At 40.1% G+C, this 17,539-nt stretch overlaps 1 protein-coding gene across 8 annotated transcripts in view; it reads left to right on the top strand.

The window, feature by feature from the left end:
* Positions 1-17,539, top strand: part of ST3GAL6 (ST3 beta-galactoside alpha-2,3-sialyltransferase 6) — a 65,368-nt gene that overhangs the window by 25,533 nt on the left and 22,296 nt on the right. For 6 of the 8 annotated variants that reach the window (XM_040980591.1, XM_040980593.1, XM_040980587.1 and 3 more), the window contains 2 exons: positions 11,121-11,220; positions 13,619-13,696. In XM_040980591.1, coding sequence (XP_040836525.1) covers positions 11,132-11,220; positions 13,619-13,696 — 167 coding nt within the window. In that variant the 5' untranslated portion in view covers positions 11,121-11,131. Of the gene's footprint in view, positions 1-7,192; positions 8,541-11,120; positions 11,221-13,618; positions 13,697-17,539 lie in introns of those variants that run through there. The other 2 variants (XM_040980586.1, XM_040980594.1) reach the window with 1 other exon arrangement.

Genomic DNA, 17,539 nt, shown 5'->3' with positions numbered 1-17,539 from the left:
ACCCAGAAGCATTTCGAGAGCCCTTATGGGATATTGATGAGAGACGTGGCTTCCGGTGTGTGCTGACTGCAGTCTCAGCTGTGCCAGAGCCAACTGCTCTTTATTTTAGTGTCTTCATTTGCGTGGTAGGGTTGACAGTAATACATTTCTTGAAGTGTTATATGGAGGATTAAAGGAATTTTCCATCAAAAGCATCTGAAACTGTCCTGTCATGTTTGTGTTCAGTATGCTTGAACTATTTTTGTTGCCATTTATTACACAGTGTTTATTCTTGTACCTCTATTCTCTGGTATGGGACTGGCAGATATTGTAGCTTTACCCTGTCTTATTGGTCATGCTGAGTCACCACAGTGTTTGCTTCCAAGCCTAAAACATGAGTCCTTTTCAACATTGTGACAGATTCACATCTAAGTGTTAGATGGAACCTGTTTGACAAATCAGATCATTTGTAGAGTTGATATTTTTCTTGCATTAAATTCTAAATTTAAAATGCTTGTTACAAATCTGTTTTTAGTAATCCTCAGTGCAGTTTCATTATGAAAAGCATGAGAAAATGTGGTTGTATAACCAGAGCTAGCATCTAATTCTAACAAATGAGTCTTAGTAACAAACTGCCCTTTCAAATATCTTTTTCTTTTAAAGCTTTATTAATTTTTATTAGAAACTCAGATGTACACAGAGGAGGAGAGACAGAGAGAAAGATCTTCTGTCTGATGATCTACTCCCCAGGTGACCGCAATGGCCAGAGCTGTGCAGATCCGAAGCCAGGAGCCAGGAGCTTCTTTCAGGTCTCCCATGCGGGTGCAGGGTCCCAAGGCTTTGGGCAATCCTTGACTGCTTTCCCAGGCCACAGGCAGGGAGCTGCATGGGAAGCAGGGCTGCTGGAGTTAGAACCAGTGCCAGAAGGCTAGATCTCAATACAGGTTTCCCATTTGGGTGGCAGGGACCCAAGAACTTGGGTCATCTGCTGCCTCTCATGCATGCATTAGCAGGAAGCTGGAATTGCAAGTGGAGCCAGGACTCCAAATCCAGACATTCTAATAGAGGATGGTAAAATTACAAGTGATGTCTTTGCCAGATCACACCCAGAAAGCTTATTTTTGCACACAGTTGTCAGGGTTATGTAAGATCTTTGGTAATATGTTATGAAACTAGGTTTTTTTTTTCTTCTTCTTTTTTTTTTTTGTGAAAGTTGGTGTGTAGCCAGCTGATACTTCAATAGTTTTAGAAGAATTACAACAAGATTGAGAGTCCTTACCAAGTGCTGCGTAACACAACTTAAAATAACACTGTTAGGTGGCATCATTATTTCCCATTTTGTAATTGAGAAAACTGAGGCATGAAGATGTGAAGTAGATTTGCAGAGCCATACAACTGGCCAGAGGAAGAGCTGAAATCCAACCCAGGGTTTTGATTCCAGACGGGCAATCATAATGAAGCTATCTACAAAGAATAAACTACAGGAAGGAAAAGCAGATGAGAAGATGGAAGTGCCAAGTTGTAGAAGTCTGAGATGCAGGTGTACCTGCTTTTGTTTATTTGGCAGAGAGCAGGAGGTTAGTGAAGGCTTTCTTGTCTGGTGGGTGACCAGGTGGGAGCTGTGATTCAGGAATTGTACTCCAGGTACAGCATGTGGGCCGCTCTAAGAGAAGGATTAGAGGGCACTGCTATGAGAGCAGCTGATATGAGAAGGATTGGGAACTTGGGTTTAGGCAAGAGGATTAAGATCACGGCTTGACAACACCTGCATTTAGTCGGGAAGGGGGGGGTGGAGATATAATAGCAAAGGCACAGTGTGTTTAAGGATACTCCTGCATTCCTTTATTGTTATTTTAGCACCAGTAAGTAAATAGTGTGCACCCATAATGACACAGAAATGTGCTGGGTGGAAGCCCATGGAAAAATATTCCAATGTTCTCCTATGTTACCAACAACTCCACTAATACTGTTGGCAAGGTTTTTTGTTTGTTTGTTTTTTGCTTTCTTACTCTAAAACATGGCTACATTTTCTGTAACAGGGTACTTAAGACCTGACCCAGTCAGGTGTGTTTACAGCTATAAAATCTATACTTCTTTGGCCCAAGTGAATAGCAATGATTGAAAATAGTCATGTGAATGTTCCAAATAGCACTTTTAAGTGGATCAGGAGTTGCAGAATGAAGTGTGTGTCCTGTGGGTGTCATGTGAAAAAGGAGTCATACATGTTTCCTCTTAAAAATACTGCCAGTATCGGTGATTCTGGTGGCAGATAGAAGGCTATGACTAAAATGAATATACGGAGACTATGTCCAGGGAATTTACAAAGAAACCACAAAGAGCCCCTATGACAGTGAGGGAAATTTTTCTCAAAGTCACATCTTTGAAAGAATCTGACGCGATTCTATAGAAAGCTCTGTTTATTGGACATGTTAAAAGGTCAAACTCTAGGATTTTTCAAAGATGTAACTAACAACCTAGAATGACCTCCTATTTTCATTCAGAAAGCTGCTCTCTGAGCAGCCCGAACCCCTCAGAGAGATACTGTAAATCTCTGACCTTCTCCAGTTGTGCTTAAGCACACAGACTTTCCTCAGTGGCTCAACAGAAGGGGGCTGTGAATTTGCATCCTGCCAGCTTTCCAGGAGATGGAATCTGCTGGCCCATGGAACACATTTTGTTTGACTACTCTTAACAGGTAATCAGAATTTTTTTTGAAACAATGTAATTCGCCTCCCTGGCCAGGCTGGGAGTTCTGTTCCTCATATCTCATAGTATATATGCATTATATATGTGTGTAAGTGTGCTGTCTATTATTGATCATTAATTATTGAGAGTTCTTTTTGGTTAGTGGATTATATTCTATAGCATCAATAATTTGAGTTATTATAGACAGGGGAATTTTGTTTGCTGGTTTGGGTTGGTTCTTTTTTTTGCTGTAGCCAAGAGATTGAAGTAAATGTATTGTTTAAAAATAGGCACCTGCAGGTGGGTTGGGGGTGGGGGTGCTGGCATCGTGATGGAGAAGCGCTAATCCTCTACCTGCAGCACTGGCATCCCATGTGGATGCTGGTTCAAGTCTCAACTGCTCCACTTCTGACAACAACTCCCTGCTTATGACCTGAGAAGGCAGTGGATGATAGCTCAAGTCCATGGGCCCTACACCTATGTGGGAGACCTGAAAGAAGCTTCTTGCTCCTGGCTTTAGATGGCTTAGCACTAGTCATTGCAGCCATTTGGGAAGTAAACCAGTGGATGGAAAATCTCTCCTCTCTCTCTCTGCTCCTTCTTTCTCTTTAATTTGACCTTTAAAATAAAAGTAATTTGTGTTTGTTTGTTAAAGCAAACAAATGGTGATGTAGTATAATACATTAAATTGCCACTTGCAGTATCAGCATCCCTATTAAGAGTCCTTGCTACGCTCTAATGGTCTAGTTCCCTGTTTATGTGCCTCGGAAGGTGGTGGAGAATGGCCCAAGTAATTGGGGCTCTCCTACTTAGGTGGGAGACCAGGATGGAAATCCTGCCTTCTTCCTTGCTCATACCTGACTGTTGTCATCTGGGCAAGTGTGCCTACAGAAGGAGAAGGAAGATCTTTCTCTGTCACTCTGACTATTGGATGAATGAAAACCAGGCAACGGAAGGAAGTAGAACATTTTCCTATAAACTCATACATTTACTAAATCACTCAAGAAAACGTGAGTATGTACACCTGAAGTGTTATACTTGAATGTCAATACAGATTTATTTACACTAAGTTAAAATTGCAAGGCAATCAAATGTATGTTGTTTAATGAACTGATAAACAACTTGTGGTAAAATTCCGTGATAAAATACTGATTAACAACAAAAGGGAACACATGTCTGGCATATACAACAAAATGAGTAATGTTTTGAAAAGCCTTGTTCTAAATGAAAGAATTTAGAAATAAGATACATACCAAATGATTGCTTTTATGAGATTTTCAGAAAACCAAAACTGTGGTGAGAGACCAAGTTGTCACAAGCCAGGAAGTATCTGATATAAAGTTTCAGTGTGGATGGAAATGTTTAGCATGTGTTTGGATGACGGTTGCATAACTGAATGCATTTCCAAAGTTCATCGAACTACACACTGAAAAGTGGTCTTATTATATAAAACTTCGATCTCAGTGAAGCTAATTTTAAGAGCGTCATGGTCATCAGCTATAAACCTATTAATATTTCTTGGAGATGTGTATCAGTAGACTAGTAATGTAAAATTAGAGAAAATTCTACTCTGACAAAGAAAGGAGATAGTGGGAGAAAGAATGAATAAATAGGAGTAGCATACTTTGTTTTTTTTTAAGCTTCTCTGTGTAGTTTCAATTGAGAAAAGTCTAAAAGGAGAGAGCTTGAAAACAGGAACTCTAGTTCATTTATTTCTAGCATCCGGTATAGTTAATATTAGATGGGTGATTTTAGTGTATCCAGCTGCATTGTTGAAAAATAAAATTCTGTTGAAAAGTGATTTCTCCTGTTGTATCTTTGTGGTGAGCACAAGTCATATTCTGGGGAGGACTGGGGCATCTGATCAGCAAGGCAAGTTTAGCTTCAGTTAGGTGACAAGATATACCTGCGTATGCAAAGGAAGTTGTCTGGTAAAAGCAAAGCTTTTCTGGAAGAACAGGGAATGTGTGTGTAGAAAGTAGCTGCATATATTAGCATGACGGTCAGGGAAGGGAGGAGAATGTATACGTTCAGTCTCTATGGTACGGAAAGAAAGCAGCTGTGAATTTGAAAACAATCAGAATTTACACAGTTGATCTAACATGAAATTATGTACATACATTTTAGGAGATGCAACTAAAATAGTAATTTCTATTTACCCAGTACTTTTGCATTTTCAGACTATCAAATATCAGTAGCTCCTAACTTCAGATTTCAATTTAAGTTTTGTTAAACTCTGTGTGTGCTCATCTTTTTTTTTTTTTAAAAAAAGATCTACTTATTTTTTCAAAAGCTAAATTGACAGAATGAGAGGGAGAGACAGAAAGAGAAAAATATCTTCCATTTGCTAGCTCACACCCCAAATGCCTGCAGCAGCTAGGGTACAGTCATGCCAAAAGCCTGAACCAAGTACTTGGGTCTTTGCCTGCTGCTTTGCCAGGTGCCTTAGTGGAGAGGTGGCTCGAAACAGAGCAGCCAGGACTCCAGCTGGCACTGTAATGTGAGATGCCAGCATACTGCGGCTACTTAACTTACTGTGCTACCATGCCAGTCCCTGTGTGTGATGTTCTTTGTTTCTATATCATTGCTTCTTCATTATGGCTGAATTTTTTGCTAGCTAAAAATCCCATCAACCAATCTACTAATTCCTTAAGATTTATCTCCTTGTAACTTGAGTAGTTTTTCATATTATTTCTAAATAACTGCCCTAATACAAGCATATATTTAATGTGAATCATCCCCATATCTTATTTTTAAAGTGCATTAGTAAATTATTATAACAGATATATTTATTAAGATACTAATATCTATTATATGTTCTAATAGATATTAAGTATAGTAATGAGTTTATACCATTATATATATATAGTTAAAGTAATTATGATTTTCTATGATGTATAATTTAAAACAATAGTTCTTGAGGTTGGACGAATCTCAGTTTGAATTCTAGCCACAGTTGATATTAAGCAAATCTGGCATGGTGATGGGTGGTAGTCCCTCTGTTCATTATCATGTGGAAAGAGTATGAAGGGTATTTAGCAAGTACTTAATACACCATTCATTATGTGCTCACTTTGTTGGAGGCGGGAATTCTCTGGTGTATTAATAAGACTGCCATCCCCCTGCACATTTTGACCATCTCATTAGTAATAGTGGTTGCTCTTAAAAGAATAGGAAATGAGTTGAAGACTGGACTATTTTTTTTTTTTAAGATTTATTCATTTTTATTGGAAAGTCAGATATACAGAGAGGAGGAGAGACAGAGAGGAAGATCTTCCATCCAATGATTCACTCCCCAAGTGAGCGCAATGGCTGGTGCTGCACTGATCCAAAGCCAGGAGCCAGGAACTCCCTCCAGGTATCCCACGCGGGTGCAGGGTCCCAAGGCTTTGGACCTTCCTTAACTGCTTTCCCAGGCCATGAAGAGGGAGCTGGATGGGAAGTGGGCCTGCCAGGGATTAGAACCAGCAACCATATGGGATCCCACTGCGTTCAAGGCGAGGACTTTAGCCACTAGACCACTGCACTGGGCCCGAATACTGGACTTTTACAGCTGTCACTAGGGAGTCCTGTGTTTCTCAGTGAAGATTTGGGTGGTATTGAAATGTATATATGTGAGAGTACAAAGTTTAGGGTGCCCCATGGGACTGGGCCCCAAAATCTAGACATTCATGTGCTCATAGAACTGGAATGTCTTTGTTCACATGTTGATGAGAAACAAAAATCTCATTAGCAATAAGTACAAATAAGAGGGAAGGCAGGATGTGAGATCTGTTGGCCACAGACAAGCTTGAGTGCATGTCAGTGCCAGCTAAGGACCAGTCAATGTCTTAGCGGATGAGGGCCAGCAGGGTCATCTTAAGGGTGTGGCAATAATGCATGAACAGGACACCTGGCTAGGGGATACAGCGTGGCTTAATTTAGCAGCTACCAAGAGATTAGATATTAGGTGCTCAAAGGACAATATGGAAATCAGACTCTGTTCTTTTCTCATTTGCACAAAGATGCAAGTTACTGGCTATTGTTTTTGACATAAGCATGCTCTAAATGTGGAGATGTAGTAGCAGAAAGATACGGATTGGGTAGTGAGGTAGTGGGACCTTGACCCAGAGAGGATGGGGCATGTTTAGAATTGTATTTACTAAAAAAGTGGAGATTTGGCTGCAAACTTCTCAGGGGTTTTTGAGAAAAATGAGGCATTGGAAAAGTGATGCAATTTAAGGCCCTGTGGGGCATGTATTTGGCTCTGTGGTTAAGATGAAGGGATGCCCTACAACTATAGTGGAATACCTGGATTTGGTATCTTCTGACTCCTGACCTCATCGTCCTGCAATTGTGTCCCCTGGGAGGCAGCAGATGATGGATCAAGATATTGGATTGCTGCCACCCATGTGCAAAACATGGATTGAGTCATCAGTTCCCAGTTTTGTCATGTCCCAGCCCTGCATGTTGCAGGTATTTAAGGAGTGAACCAGCAGGTGAAATAACTCTCCCTCATTCTGCCTCTCTCTCCTTCTTCTATACACACACACACACACACACACACACACACAAAGAAAAAGCATGATTTACTCAGATCAGGTGGACGAGATGCCTATGGCCAGCATGGAATCTACCGGAGTCTGACCTAACTGTTAAGCTGCTGGTGAAGAGCTCTGTAGGCTTCTTCCAGGTTCAGTTCCAGAGCTTGGTGTGGCTGGGCCTGCAGGTGGGCATCAGGGAACCCTCTCAGCCAGATCAACAGGAAGTGGGAACAGAGGAGCCAGGCAGGCTGGGTCTGTGTGTGCTCAACACTGGGAGTAGAGAATGACGGGAATGTTTATCCTTTGTTGTTTACAACATTGAGCTACCCACAGGGCTTTTCTTCTTGAAGAATAGAAGAGTGGTTCCGCAATTATTGCTGAACATGCTTTTATGCTTTTATGCTTTTTTCCTAGCTGGTTGAAAAAACAAACTTTTTTTGGAGAAAATGTTAAGAGCCTCTAAAAATAAAAATGTGGCCATTTTTAAGTGTCATTCTTAGGGGTTGTCTAGTTTCTTATATAAAGTTGTTGGCAGGAACAGGACTGGGAGGAATAGTGCCAGGAGTAGCAGAGGTGAATTTCAACAGAGCTGGCATCAAAAAGTCTCCAATGTGTCAATCTTTAGAATTAATATGGCTTAAGGAGCTCATGTGAAGAACAAAGAAATGTTTTATAATGTTTAGTGTGTTATCAAAAATATGAGCCTATGCTCACATGTAAAAGCTGTCGGGGGGCTGACTGGTTGGTGGGCTGCTATCTAACAGCTAAGGTGTGAGTTTTGGTTCTGCTGCTGGTCAGCTAGAGAAATGAACTTTTCTCCAATGGCTAGTTTCCCCATCTAGAAAATGGGGTTGTATTAGTTTCATTACTTTTCTTCCAAGGAGATTATCAGGATGATATCATTTTCTAAAAGTATCTGTCACATGCCTTGACACTTACTAGGCATTAGTACAGGCTAATGATTTGGATTAGCCATTGTTTATGGGACATTTGCCACCTGCTAGGCATTTAGGAGAAAAGGATTAATACAAAACATCTGGTTATGGAGTCAGTAGCTTTTCCTTTCCTGGCTCTCAAATGTCAGTGTGGCTTCAAGTCAAATTGGAGGATTCTTGTTTAAATGCGCACTCAGGACCAAGTAGAGGCTCAGGAGTGTATGTGTTGGAAGTTCCCACTTGGTACTGACCCTTGAACTTCTTGTATCACCTGTTCTTGAACAGTATCTGAATTTCTGCTTCTCAGCAGGGCACCTTAAAGGAAATTTTAGACCAAGACTCTCTCTTTAGAGTTCCCTACTGCCTTTTATCTCAAGAGACAAGATGACACCAAGTACAAAATCCCAAGAAAGAAATGGTAGGACCTTATGTCTATTTTTGTCTCTCTTTGACCATGCGATCTGAGATGACCTTTTTTTCCCCCTCTTTTCAATCTTCAGGAGGCAAATGAACCTTAAATGAAGTGATAGTTATGTCAACATTTATGAATTCTGGAGCTCCACATATTTTTATTAAAGAGGAAGGGAAAGGATTGCTCATTTGGCATATGTAGATTATTCATATGCTAGGGTTCACATCATAGTTTCAAATGAAGTAAACATTGAACCTCTGCTGCTCTTTCCTTGCCATACTACTTGTCTACAATTTAGAGAAGAAATGGCTTTGTGACAAGAATCTTGTTCAAAATGTTTTTGGGTCCCTTGGTTTTAGGAGTGTTTATAGCTGAAACATTGTCATGTTTTATGTCAAAATTATGTAACTTTTCGTTTGGTTAGAGGAGCTCTATTCAAAATCCTTATGTCTTGCTTTTTAAGGATGTGCACCCAAGTTAAATTCAAAATAGTTTTCCTTGGAATACTTTAGCTCAAAGAAAAGTGGCCATTCCATATATAGAATTATATAACTAAAGGAGTCATTTATTTATGGAAGTATCTTCCTGTGAGGTGGCGGAGGATCCATACCTGTTTATTACAAGGATATCCTTGCTGGCCCTCGTCTATTTGCAATTTGATTATCAAAGCTTTAAATGGCTCATGAAACACAGGAGAGTAATTAAGCTTCCTAAAATTTTTTTACATGATATATGTAATGGCTTTTCAAGGGACGTTTTATTTTAGTTTTTAAAGGAAAAAAAGAATGTTCTGGTATACTTTGTTTTCAGTTAAACCACATGAGTAGTGAATCAAAAACAAAACACAAATCTGGCTTCCCTGTATCTCCATGCTCTATGTAATAATATAAATAACCTAAAGCTTGTGTTTTAGAAAATAAAAAGGCAAACTGAATTGTAAGCGCCAACTTCTTTCTCTAGACCTTCCTGAATATATTTTGAATATATTGGCAAGTTGCATCCTTATTTTACACTTGCCTAATTGATGTTATTCTTAGTGAAGTGTTATGTGAGCATTTTGACAAGTAATTTGGTGATTATTTTGACTGGTAGTAAACTGCCTTCCAGGAAAATCTAATAACTTAAAGAGATAAAGGGTGTGCACTCTCAAGGTTGGAAGAAATAAACTGATTTACCTAAGACCTCACCCATGCCTACGCTGGCTTTAGGTTGTGAATCATATTTTCTGATTTCTAAAATATTAACTCTTCCCGCTATATACTACAGTGAAAGTGTGTATAAACTGAAGTTTGATTGTATAGCTCATGCATGTATATGCTTTTTCAGAATGTAATCTTCGTGTCTAAGTAATTTATAATATGGTGTGCAGTGATGGTGTACATTAAGCCGTAGGAAGAAGCAGCAGTTTCCAGCAGGGAGGGGCAAGGATCAGGCTGTCAGATAATCCTGCAATTCTGAACTGTCTAGCCAAGAGTCCCTACCCTTAGCATTCTAGAGGATCTCAACTAAGACTGACCAGCACGATTGGGGTGTGTGTTTAAGAAAAAGCTTCCAGCATGATTAGCATAGGAGTGTCCTACTACGGAAGCCAAGGGAGTGGTTGATTTTAAAATTGCCATTTGAATTTACAAATGAAAGGAGGCAGCATTACATAAAATGTTTTGTACTCACATGTACAAGTCTTACTTGCCCTGATCAGGTTAATGGATGTGGGTAGGAGTGACATAAGTGGGGCACGCAATGAAATCATTCAAATGAACTAAAAACTTAAGGCAGGTAGAAAGATGAAAAGTTGGTAATGGAATCATATATTGTTTGTTGGTTGTAGTTAATTGCATTTGAAAGTAATCTTTGAAGCAAAAAATGGAATTGAACAAATATGTTTAGAAGATTGAAAAATTGTTTTCCACGATTAAAGAACAATTAACAAACACATTCTAAAGCGGGTTGTATCCATGTCTTTGCTTCTTTCAAATGTACAAAGAATGATGCTGTTAGTTTAATGTGAAAAATATCAGGCAATTAGATGTCTATACCATGCTGAGATTAAAAAATGAAAGTGGTGCATCTGGAAGCAGAACGGTTAGAAATTGAGGATATGAGAGAGAATTTTTAGTAGTTCTATTGAAATTTTCATAATTAGAGGAGTCATTCAAGTTATGGCGTATAAACGCTCATTTCAAACACTGAAGAAATGTGCACATCGCCAGGTACGTACTGTCTCTTTTGAGCAGGAGAAAATGAATATTTGGCACTGTTTCTGAAGAATGTTTGAATATGAAGCAGATATGCAGAATTTCTTTCTGGAAGATTTTTTTTTCTTTTCTAATTTAAGAAAGTAGCAGGGAAACCCTTAGCTTTAAAACTAAGGAATCATACATTGGTGTAAAACACCTTTCATGTTGTGTTGAATTCACTGACATTTGAAAAAAAGGTTTTTTTTTCTGCATAGTATGTGTAAAATTAGAAACTGACATCATTTCTTCTCTTTCTATGTATGTTTACTCACTAATGTTTGTACTTGAGTCACTGTATACTCTACCTGATAGTCTTCTCTTGTCTTTGGACTTCCATGTTGTGTTTCAGGCCAGCTAGCCATGAGAGGGTACCTTGTGGTCATATTTCTGAGTGCTGTATTCCTCTATTATGTGCTACACTGTATATTATGGGGAACAAACGCCTACTGGTAAGTTTCATTTTGCTACTTAAATGTAATTCCCATAAGTGTGTGTGTGTGTGTGTGTGTGTGTGTGTGAGTGTGTGGTGTATGTGTGTCTTTCATTCTCTCTCCCTCTTTCTCTCACACACCACACACATTATGTTCAACAAACTTATTTAAAAAGCCTCTGCAATTGTCATATTTTGAGTTCTATGAGTTTCCCTTATACGTTGAAGATTTAACATTTTGTTACCCTAAAGCTAGTTTCTCACAATTTAAAAACTGATAAGCAAGACTTCTTTGGATTGCCCAGGGAAGGGATAGGATCAACTTTTTTTCGGACATAGCATTGTCTATTTTTGTGGTTGTTCATCACTTATAATTAATGGGTAATTTTACAATTCAGTGGCACTTGACTTTAGAGACAAAAATACTTGGGAGAAGAGATTATTGATAAAATATGGGCATTGCTTGTAGTTTCCTCTGTTTAAAATACTTGGTGAATAGTAACATGTATCTTTTTAAATAGCTTTGACTTACAACATCATGTATGGAACTGATGTGGCACATATAGTTTCATTACAGAGAAGACAGTGCCACTTTTCTTTAACCTTCTTATTGTGAGTCTTTTGGCTAAGCAAAAAAAAAGTGTTTTGATGACCTTTAGATCTTGAATGGGTGGTAGTACACAATGAAATCAGAATGAATCACGTGGTAGCTTCCTGTCTTAGACAAAGGGTCAGTATCCTTTGCCAGCGTTTCAAAAATAGAGCCTGCATCATGTTTTTAAAGTTGTGCTTACAAGGTAAAAAAAAAAAATTGATGTGTTTGATTTGCATTTAATTTTGTCACTACTTGATTAAAGATAATTTTAATGCTTTTCCTGGGAGAAGGTTAGGCAAATGGCCAGAAAGTTCTATATTTTTATTTAAATGTCTGGCTACAGCCCTTAGAGTCTGATTATAGCACGGGGCTCAATCCCTGCATCTGGGTCACATCCTGCCTCTGCTCCACGCTCAGTAGTAGAAGACATAAATAGAAGTGCAAGCCTTTCAAAAGTTTACTAGATGGTTGCTTTCCTATAAATCTTATTGTTGGTCACAGGGGAAATGATAAAGAACATAATGAAAAGGGTCTGAATTCAGCACAGTCTTTTGTCATCAGATTTTGAGGACTGTCCAAATTAAGCTAACACATTACTCCAGTCACAGAAAGTACCGTGGGAAACCATCCCACGAGTATTTCTGGCATAAATTTGTGTCTTTCACGCTTGTTTCAGACAGATAATTACCCTTTCTGGGGAAAAAAAAATCCAAAATTGCCTTCACATTATCTTAAACGCTTGTTTTCTCTTAAATGATGTCATGAATCAAATAATATACTTCAGTGTTTCCTCTACAGGTAATTCAACTTCTGTGGCTCAGTGTATGGGCCCGCCATGTTTGTGCAGCTTCCTTACAGCTACATCACGAGGCCCTTGCCATTTGTGATATTTGTAAAAGAGATTTCCCCGCATCGGGAGTCCACTAGCTTTATGCTTAGACATGCAGCACTTTTAACTATGGGTTATTTTGTACACATACACGCACCTGTCACATAAAAATACAACAGAAAATTGTGTCTGCCCAGGCAGGGTTTAGACTATTTTCTCCAGTTTGAATCCTGATTACAGAAGAACATTGATCACTTTTCCTTTTATATTGATTATGAAATTGATGATCATTAATAAATTCTTGCATTAACTTTTTTTTTTTTTTTGGTTTTACAAAGTCTGGATCCTGCCTCCTCCACACCCTTCATTTATTTTTATGATTGTGCTCTGCCATGTTTGACAATACTCTTTTAAATTGTGGAGACAAGTACTCCATTCAAGAGAATCACAAGGGCCTAACCTGTGTCAACAAAGCAGAGACAGAAAGAAAGATTCCAAGTGGTATGACAGGTGGAGCCTGCAGGGTCACAAGGCCAGATCTCTGCGCTCTGTTCAGGACAGGTGTTTCAGTGGTGGTCAGTGCTGGTCGATACTCCCCACATGTGACACAGGGCACCTAAAGAGCTGGGTGTACTTAGGATGAGCTTGGCTTCTCAGGTTTAGGGTTTCCCAGGTTTTCGGAAGCCTGGTGTGGCTTCAGTGGTGCGTAACCCTAACCTTCCCTCAGGGCCCCTTGAATCACGTTCTTTGTGTCACTTCTGGGTCACTGGGCATCTCCACCTCCCTCCGGTCCCTTGCCTTATGCTCCTGAGTCCTCATGCGTGTGCTGGACTAGGAGGAGGTCCTGCCAGATCTGAGAGGCTGCTGCAAGGAGCTTTATTCTCAGGCTGAGGAGCCTCTTCTAGTGACACTTCAGTGGTTCCCAGGGCATTCGCTTCCCTTTGGGCGGGTTGCCCGGCTTGGTTTCTGACCCACACTATTTTTGTCTTGTAGGGTTCCACCTGTGGAAATGAAGCGGCGAAATAAGATCCAGCCTTGTTTATCAAAGCCAGCTTTCGCCTCTCTCCTGAGGTAAAAATACACAAGACAAAAACCAACCAAACCAACAAACTCCTGTGGCACACACAATGTGCAAACTGTTTTAATCAGTTTCTGCACTTGTTTAACTTATCCCTGTGAATCATCGCACCGTAAAGAGGACAGCCCATGTTTGTGGAAGGCTTGGCTATCCTGTCTCTTGTTGTGCTTTCAGTTAGAACTGCACGTGTTTTAAGAAAAGGCACTGAAGAACTCAATCAGACCAGTGTTCTTTCCACACAGGTGGGATCAGAGAGGATTGTTTATGTTTAATCATAAAAAAAAAACCCGGCTTTTTTAGGATTTGATTTTTCTTTTTCTCCTTGTTGTTCCCAAGTTAATTTTTACTTTGTGGCTTCTTACCCTTTGCCTCTAGGTTAAATTGTGTGCCTAGAATTTTCCTCTGATTTTTTTACTGACTTTTAATGAATTATGTAGAGTGTAAATAATCGTTGTACATTGTGGTTGTCAGTCCTTGCAGAGAATTTGCACTTCTGACCACAAGAGCTCTTTTCCTCTGCCCCTTGGCTTTGATAAATTATTGATGAAAATGGTTCCATATAACAGGAGGCAAGTCACAATCTAAATTGGGTGTGTTTAATTGTGTAAAATTGGTTAAGTTGTTTCTGCATTTTTCCACTAAGCATCAAGAATTCATATTCTGTTATATAAGCTCATGGAAATGAGCACAAGGAAAAATCAACATATGGATTTCAAACATTTTTACCACCAAAATAAACTTTTATTTCCATTTTACAGCAAACTTTGTGACATCCCCTTGTAATACTGCATCTGTCTGCGACTAATTCTTTTTTTTTTTAAAGATTTATTTTTTTATTATTTTTTATTGGAAAGGCGGATATACAGAGAGGAGATACAGAGAGGAAGATCTTCCGTCCAATGATTCACTCCCCAAGTGAGCCGCAACGGCCGATACTATGCCGATCCAAAGCCAGGAGCCTCTTCCGGGTCTCCCACGCGGGTGCAGGGTCCCAAAGCTTTGGGCTGTTCTCGACTGCTTTCCCAGGCCACAGGCAGGGAGCTGGAAGGGAAGCGGGGCTGCCGGGATTAGAACCGGCACCCATATGGGATCCCGGGCGTGCAAGGCGAGGACTTAACCACTTGCGCCACCGCGCCGGGCCCTGTCTGCGACTAATTCTTAATGCTTTGGACCCAGTGATTCCTTTAGTCAGTCAGCTGCCTGGATGAAGGCCACACTCGAGCTGTGTATGATTGCAGGACACCATAGCTGCTTGTCACCAACCCTGGGTGTGTGTACGGTTAACATTGCTACATGATGGGAAAGATGTTTCATTAATTTATTGATTTATTTATTTATTTTACCTTCTCTCTCTCTTTTTTTAAAATATTTTTTATTGGAAAGGCATATTTATAGAGAGAATGAGACACAGAAAGAAATATCCTCTGTCCGCTGGCTCATTGCCCAGCTGTCCACAATGGCTGGAGCTGAGAAGCCAGGAGTCAGAAGCTTCTTCTGGGTCTCCCATGAGGGTGCAGGTTCCCAAAGCTTTGGGTTATCCTCTACTGCCTTCCGGGGCCATAAGCAGGGAGCTGGATGGGAAGTGGGGTAGCCAGGACACAAACCAGTGCCCCATATGGGATCCTGGCTCATGCAAGGCAAAGACTTTAGTCAGTAGGCTAGTAGGCCTGGCCCTACCATCTGTTATTTACTTTGGAACCACATGCTTGTATTTCTAGTAAGAAAGACATTTTTTTTTTTTTTACCCTTTTCTAGTTCAGATACTCTGCATGCTATTTTTTTTTTTTAAATTAGAATCAATATAACTTTAATGAGCAAAGATTTTCTTTTTTTTTGAAAAAGCTTTATGCAGGAATGCTCAGCAGGCTACAGTTTGAGTCTGGCTGATTTGCATTTGTCATGTGACTAGTTTGAGGGCCAACCTCTAAAACATGCTCCTTTCTCAGCAATATGGGAGAACCAGTGACAATCAGGAGAGTTTCAGCAGCTCCAAGGATGTTAGTTTTTAGGGTGTAGTTATCTAGGACTCAGTTTTCTCTGTAGAACAGAGAGGCTCTTGAGTCTTCTCTCAACCCTTGTCACGTGGCCTGGTGCTTCCTCTTGCCAATGCAGAGACTGAACTTGAGCCTCAACATTGCTATACCAAGGACTGTTTCTAGGTTGGCTGGATCCTTGAGCTTCCCATCATTCACTATCACAACTGAATTTGTGACATACGCGACATCTTTGGAGGGAGAACTGGTGCTTGAAATGAAAGCAGGGTTAACTCTTAATTTAACTCTCAAAATATTAGACTTCTACGGCTTGCACAAATCCAGTGGCCCTTGAATGACAAAGCAAGGACAAAACTGACACTCTTTTTCCCTTGTCTCTGCTGCTGTTTGTTTCTGGTTCATCATCGAGGCCGATGAACCTCAACATCACCCTGGTCTCTACCTACAGGTTTTAGACTTAAGAAAGTACAAACCTGCCTTGAGAAGAGAGATGGCACCACATGTAGGGGCTGTGGTAAAAAGTAGATAGATTGGCTCACAGACAGATTGGGGCTGGTCCAAAGCCAGGAACCAGGCATCTCCAGTGGGTCTCTCACACTGGAGCAGGGGCCCAAGCACTCGGGCCATCCTCCTCTGCTTTCCCATGCATATCTTCAGGAAGTTAGACTGCAAGTGGAACAACTAGGACACGAACCAGCATCTATTTGGGGTGCTTGGCATTAGCAGGCTGCTGTTTTATATTTGTTATGCCACAATGCAGGTCTCCTTTTCTTTTTTTCCCTGTTTCACTGTGATCTTTATATAAATGTGTTTCCCATTGTTACAACAAAATACTCAAGGCTTGATCCTTTATAAAAAAGGGGGTGGGGACTTGATTTAACTCAGAGTTTTGGAGGCTGAAAAGCCAAATCTCTTAGTGCAGGTTTTGGCAAGGACCCCTCCCCTCTCCTTGCTGGGTCATGTCTTGGCAAATGGCATTATGGTGTGAGTGTGCCTGAAGGAGCAGCTGGTTGACACAGGAATGTAGAGAGTGGGGGAGGTTAGTCTTGCTGTACTGCAACAGCTCTGGCAAGGATTAATTGGGAACCCACAGGAAAATGTTAATTACCTCCCAGGACACGGTTGCAGGTGTGCTACCGTGAGCTTCTTGAGGTTCTGCCTCTTAAAGGTTTTACACCTCTTGCATACCTGCACTGGGGACCATGCTGCCAATACAGAACTCATGGAGGATGCATGAAACCATTAAAGTTTCTAAACATTTGGCTTGAACTTGAAATTGATTTAAGCACTTGGTAAACTTGTGTTGCCTGTTGGGAGTGTGACAAAGCTCTAAAGGTGAGAAAACCCACCTGTGGTACTGATTTCATCAAACTCTGTCCCTTGTGGAGAGGGCAAGGACAGTGAAGACAAATGCCATCATTCTTTTCTTGAGTAAATAGTGATTTAGCAATAGTAGGGAGGAGGTGAAGTCTAGTCATGCATTTGGACTCTTGGATATATTTTTGTTTTTACAGATGATACAGGATTATACAGATGATTAAGTTTAGAGATTGCTTAAGGTTCATTCATTTATTACTACTTCTCATATATGGGACTATGAGTTTATCGCTTGGTATTGGCTTATTTTTAAATTTTGTTTTCATAGCCTGAGGTGCAGTCCCCTTTGGTTCCAGGGCTTGGAACCAAAAATTACACATTCTCTTCCATGGACCATTAAATGCTGTCTAAAATTATTTTAAAAATTCAAATCTACGTTTTTATTCAAGCAATATGAATTATATGCTGCAGTTCTTTTTTTTTAATTTTATGATTCAGTTCCACAGGCTCTGGGATTTCCCTTAC

The sequence above is a fragment of the Ochotona curzoniae genome, unplaced genomic scaffold, assembly GCF_017591425.1.
Source record: "Ochotona curzoniae isolate NIBS_2020 unplaced genomic scaffold, NIBS_Ocur_1.0 contig_3498, whole genome shotgun sequence".
Classification (NCBI taxonomy): domain Eukaryota; kingdom Metazoa; phylum Chordata; class Mammalia; order Lagomorpha; family Ochotonidae; genus Ochotona; species Ochotona curzoniae.
Note: the sequence above shows the minus strand (reverse complement) of the source record. Positions and strands in the feature narration are given on the sequence as shown.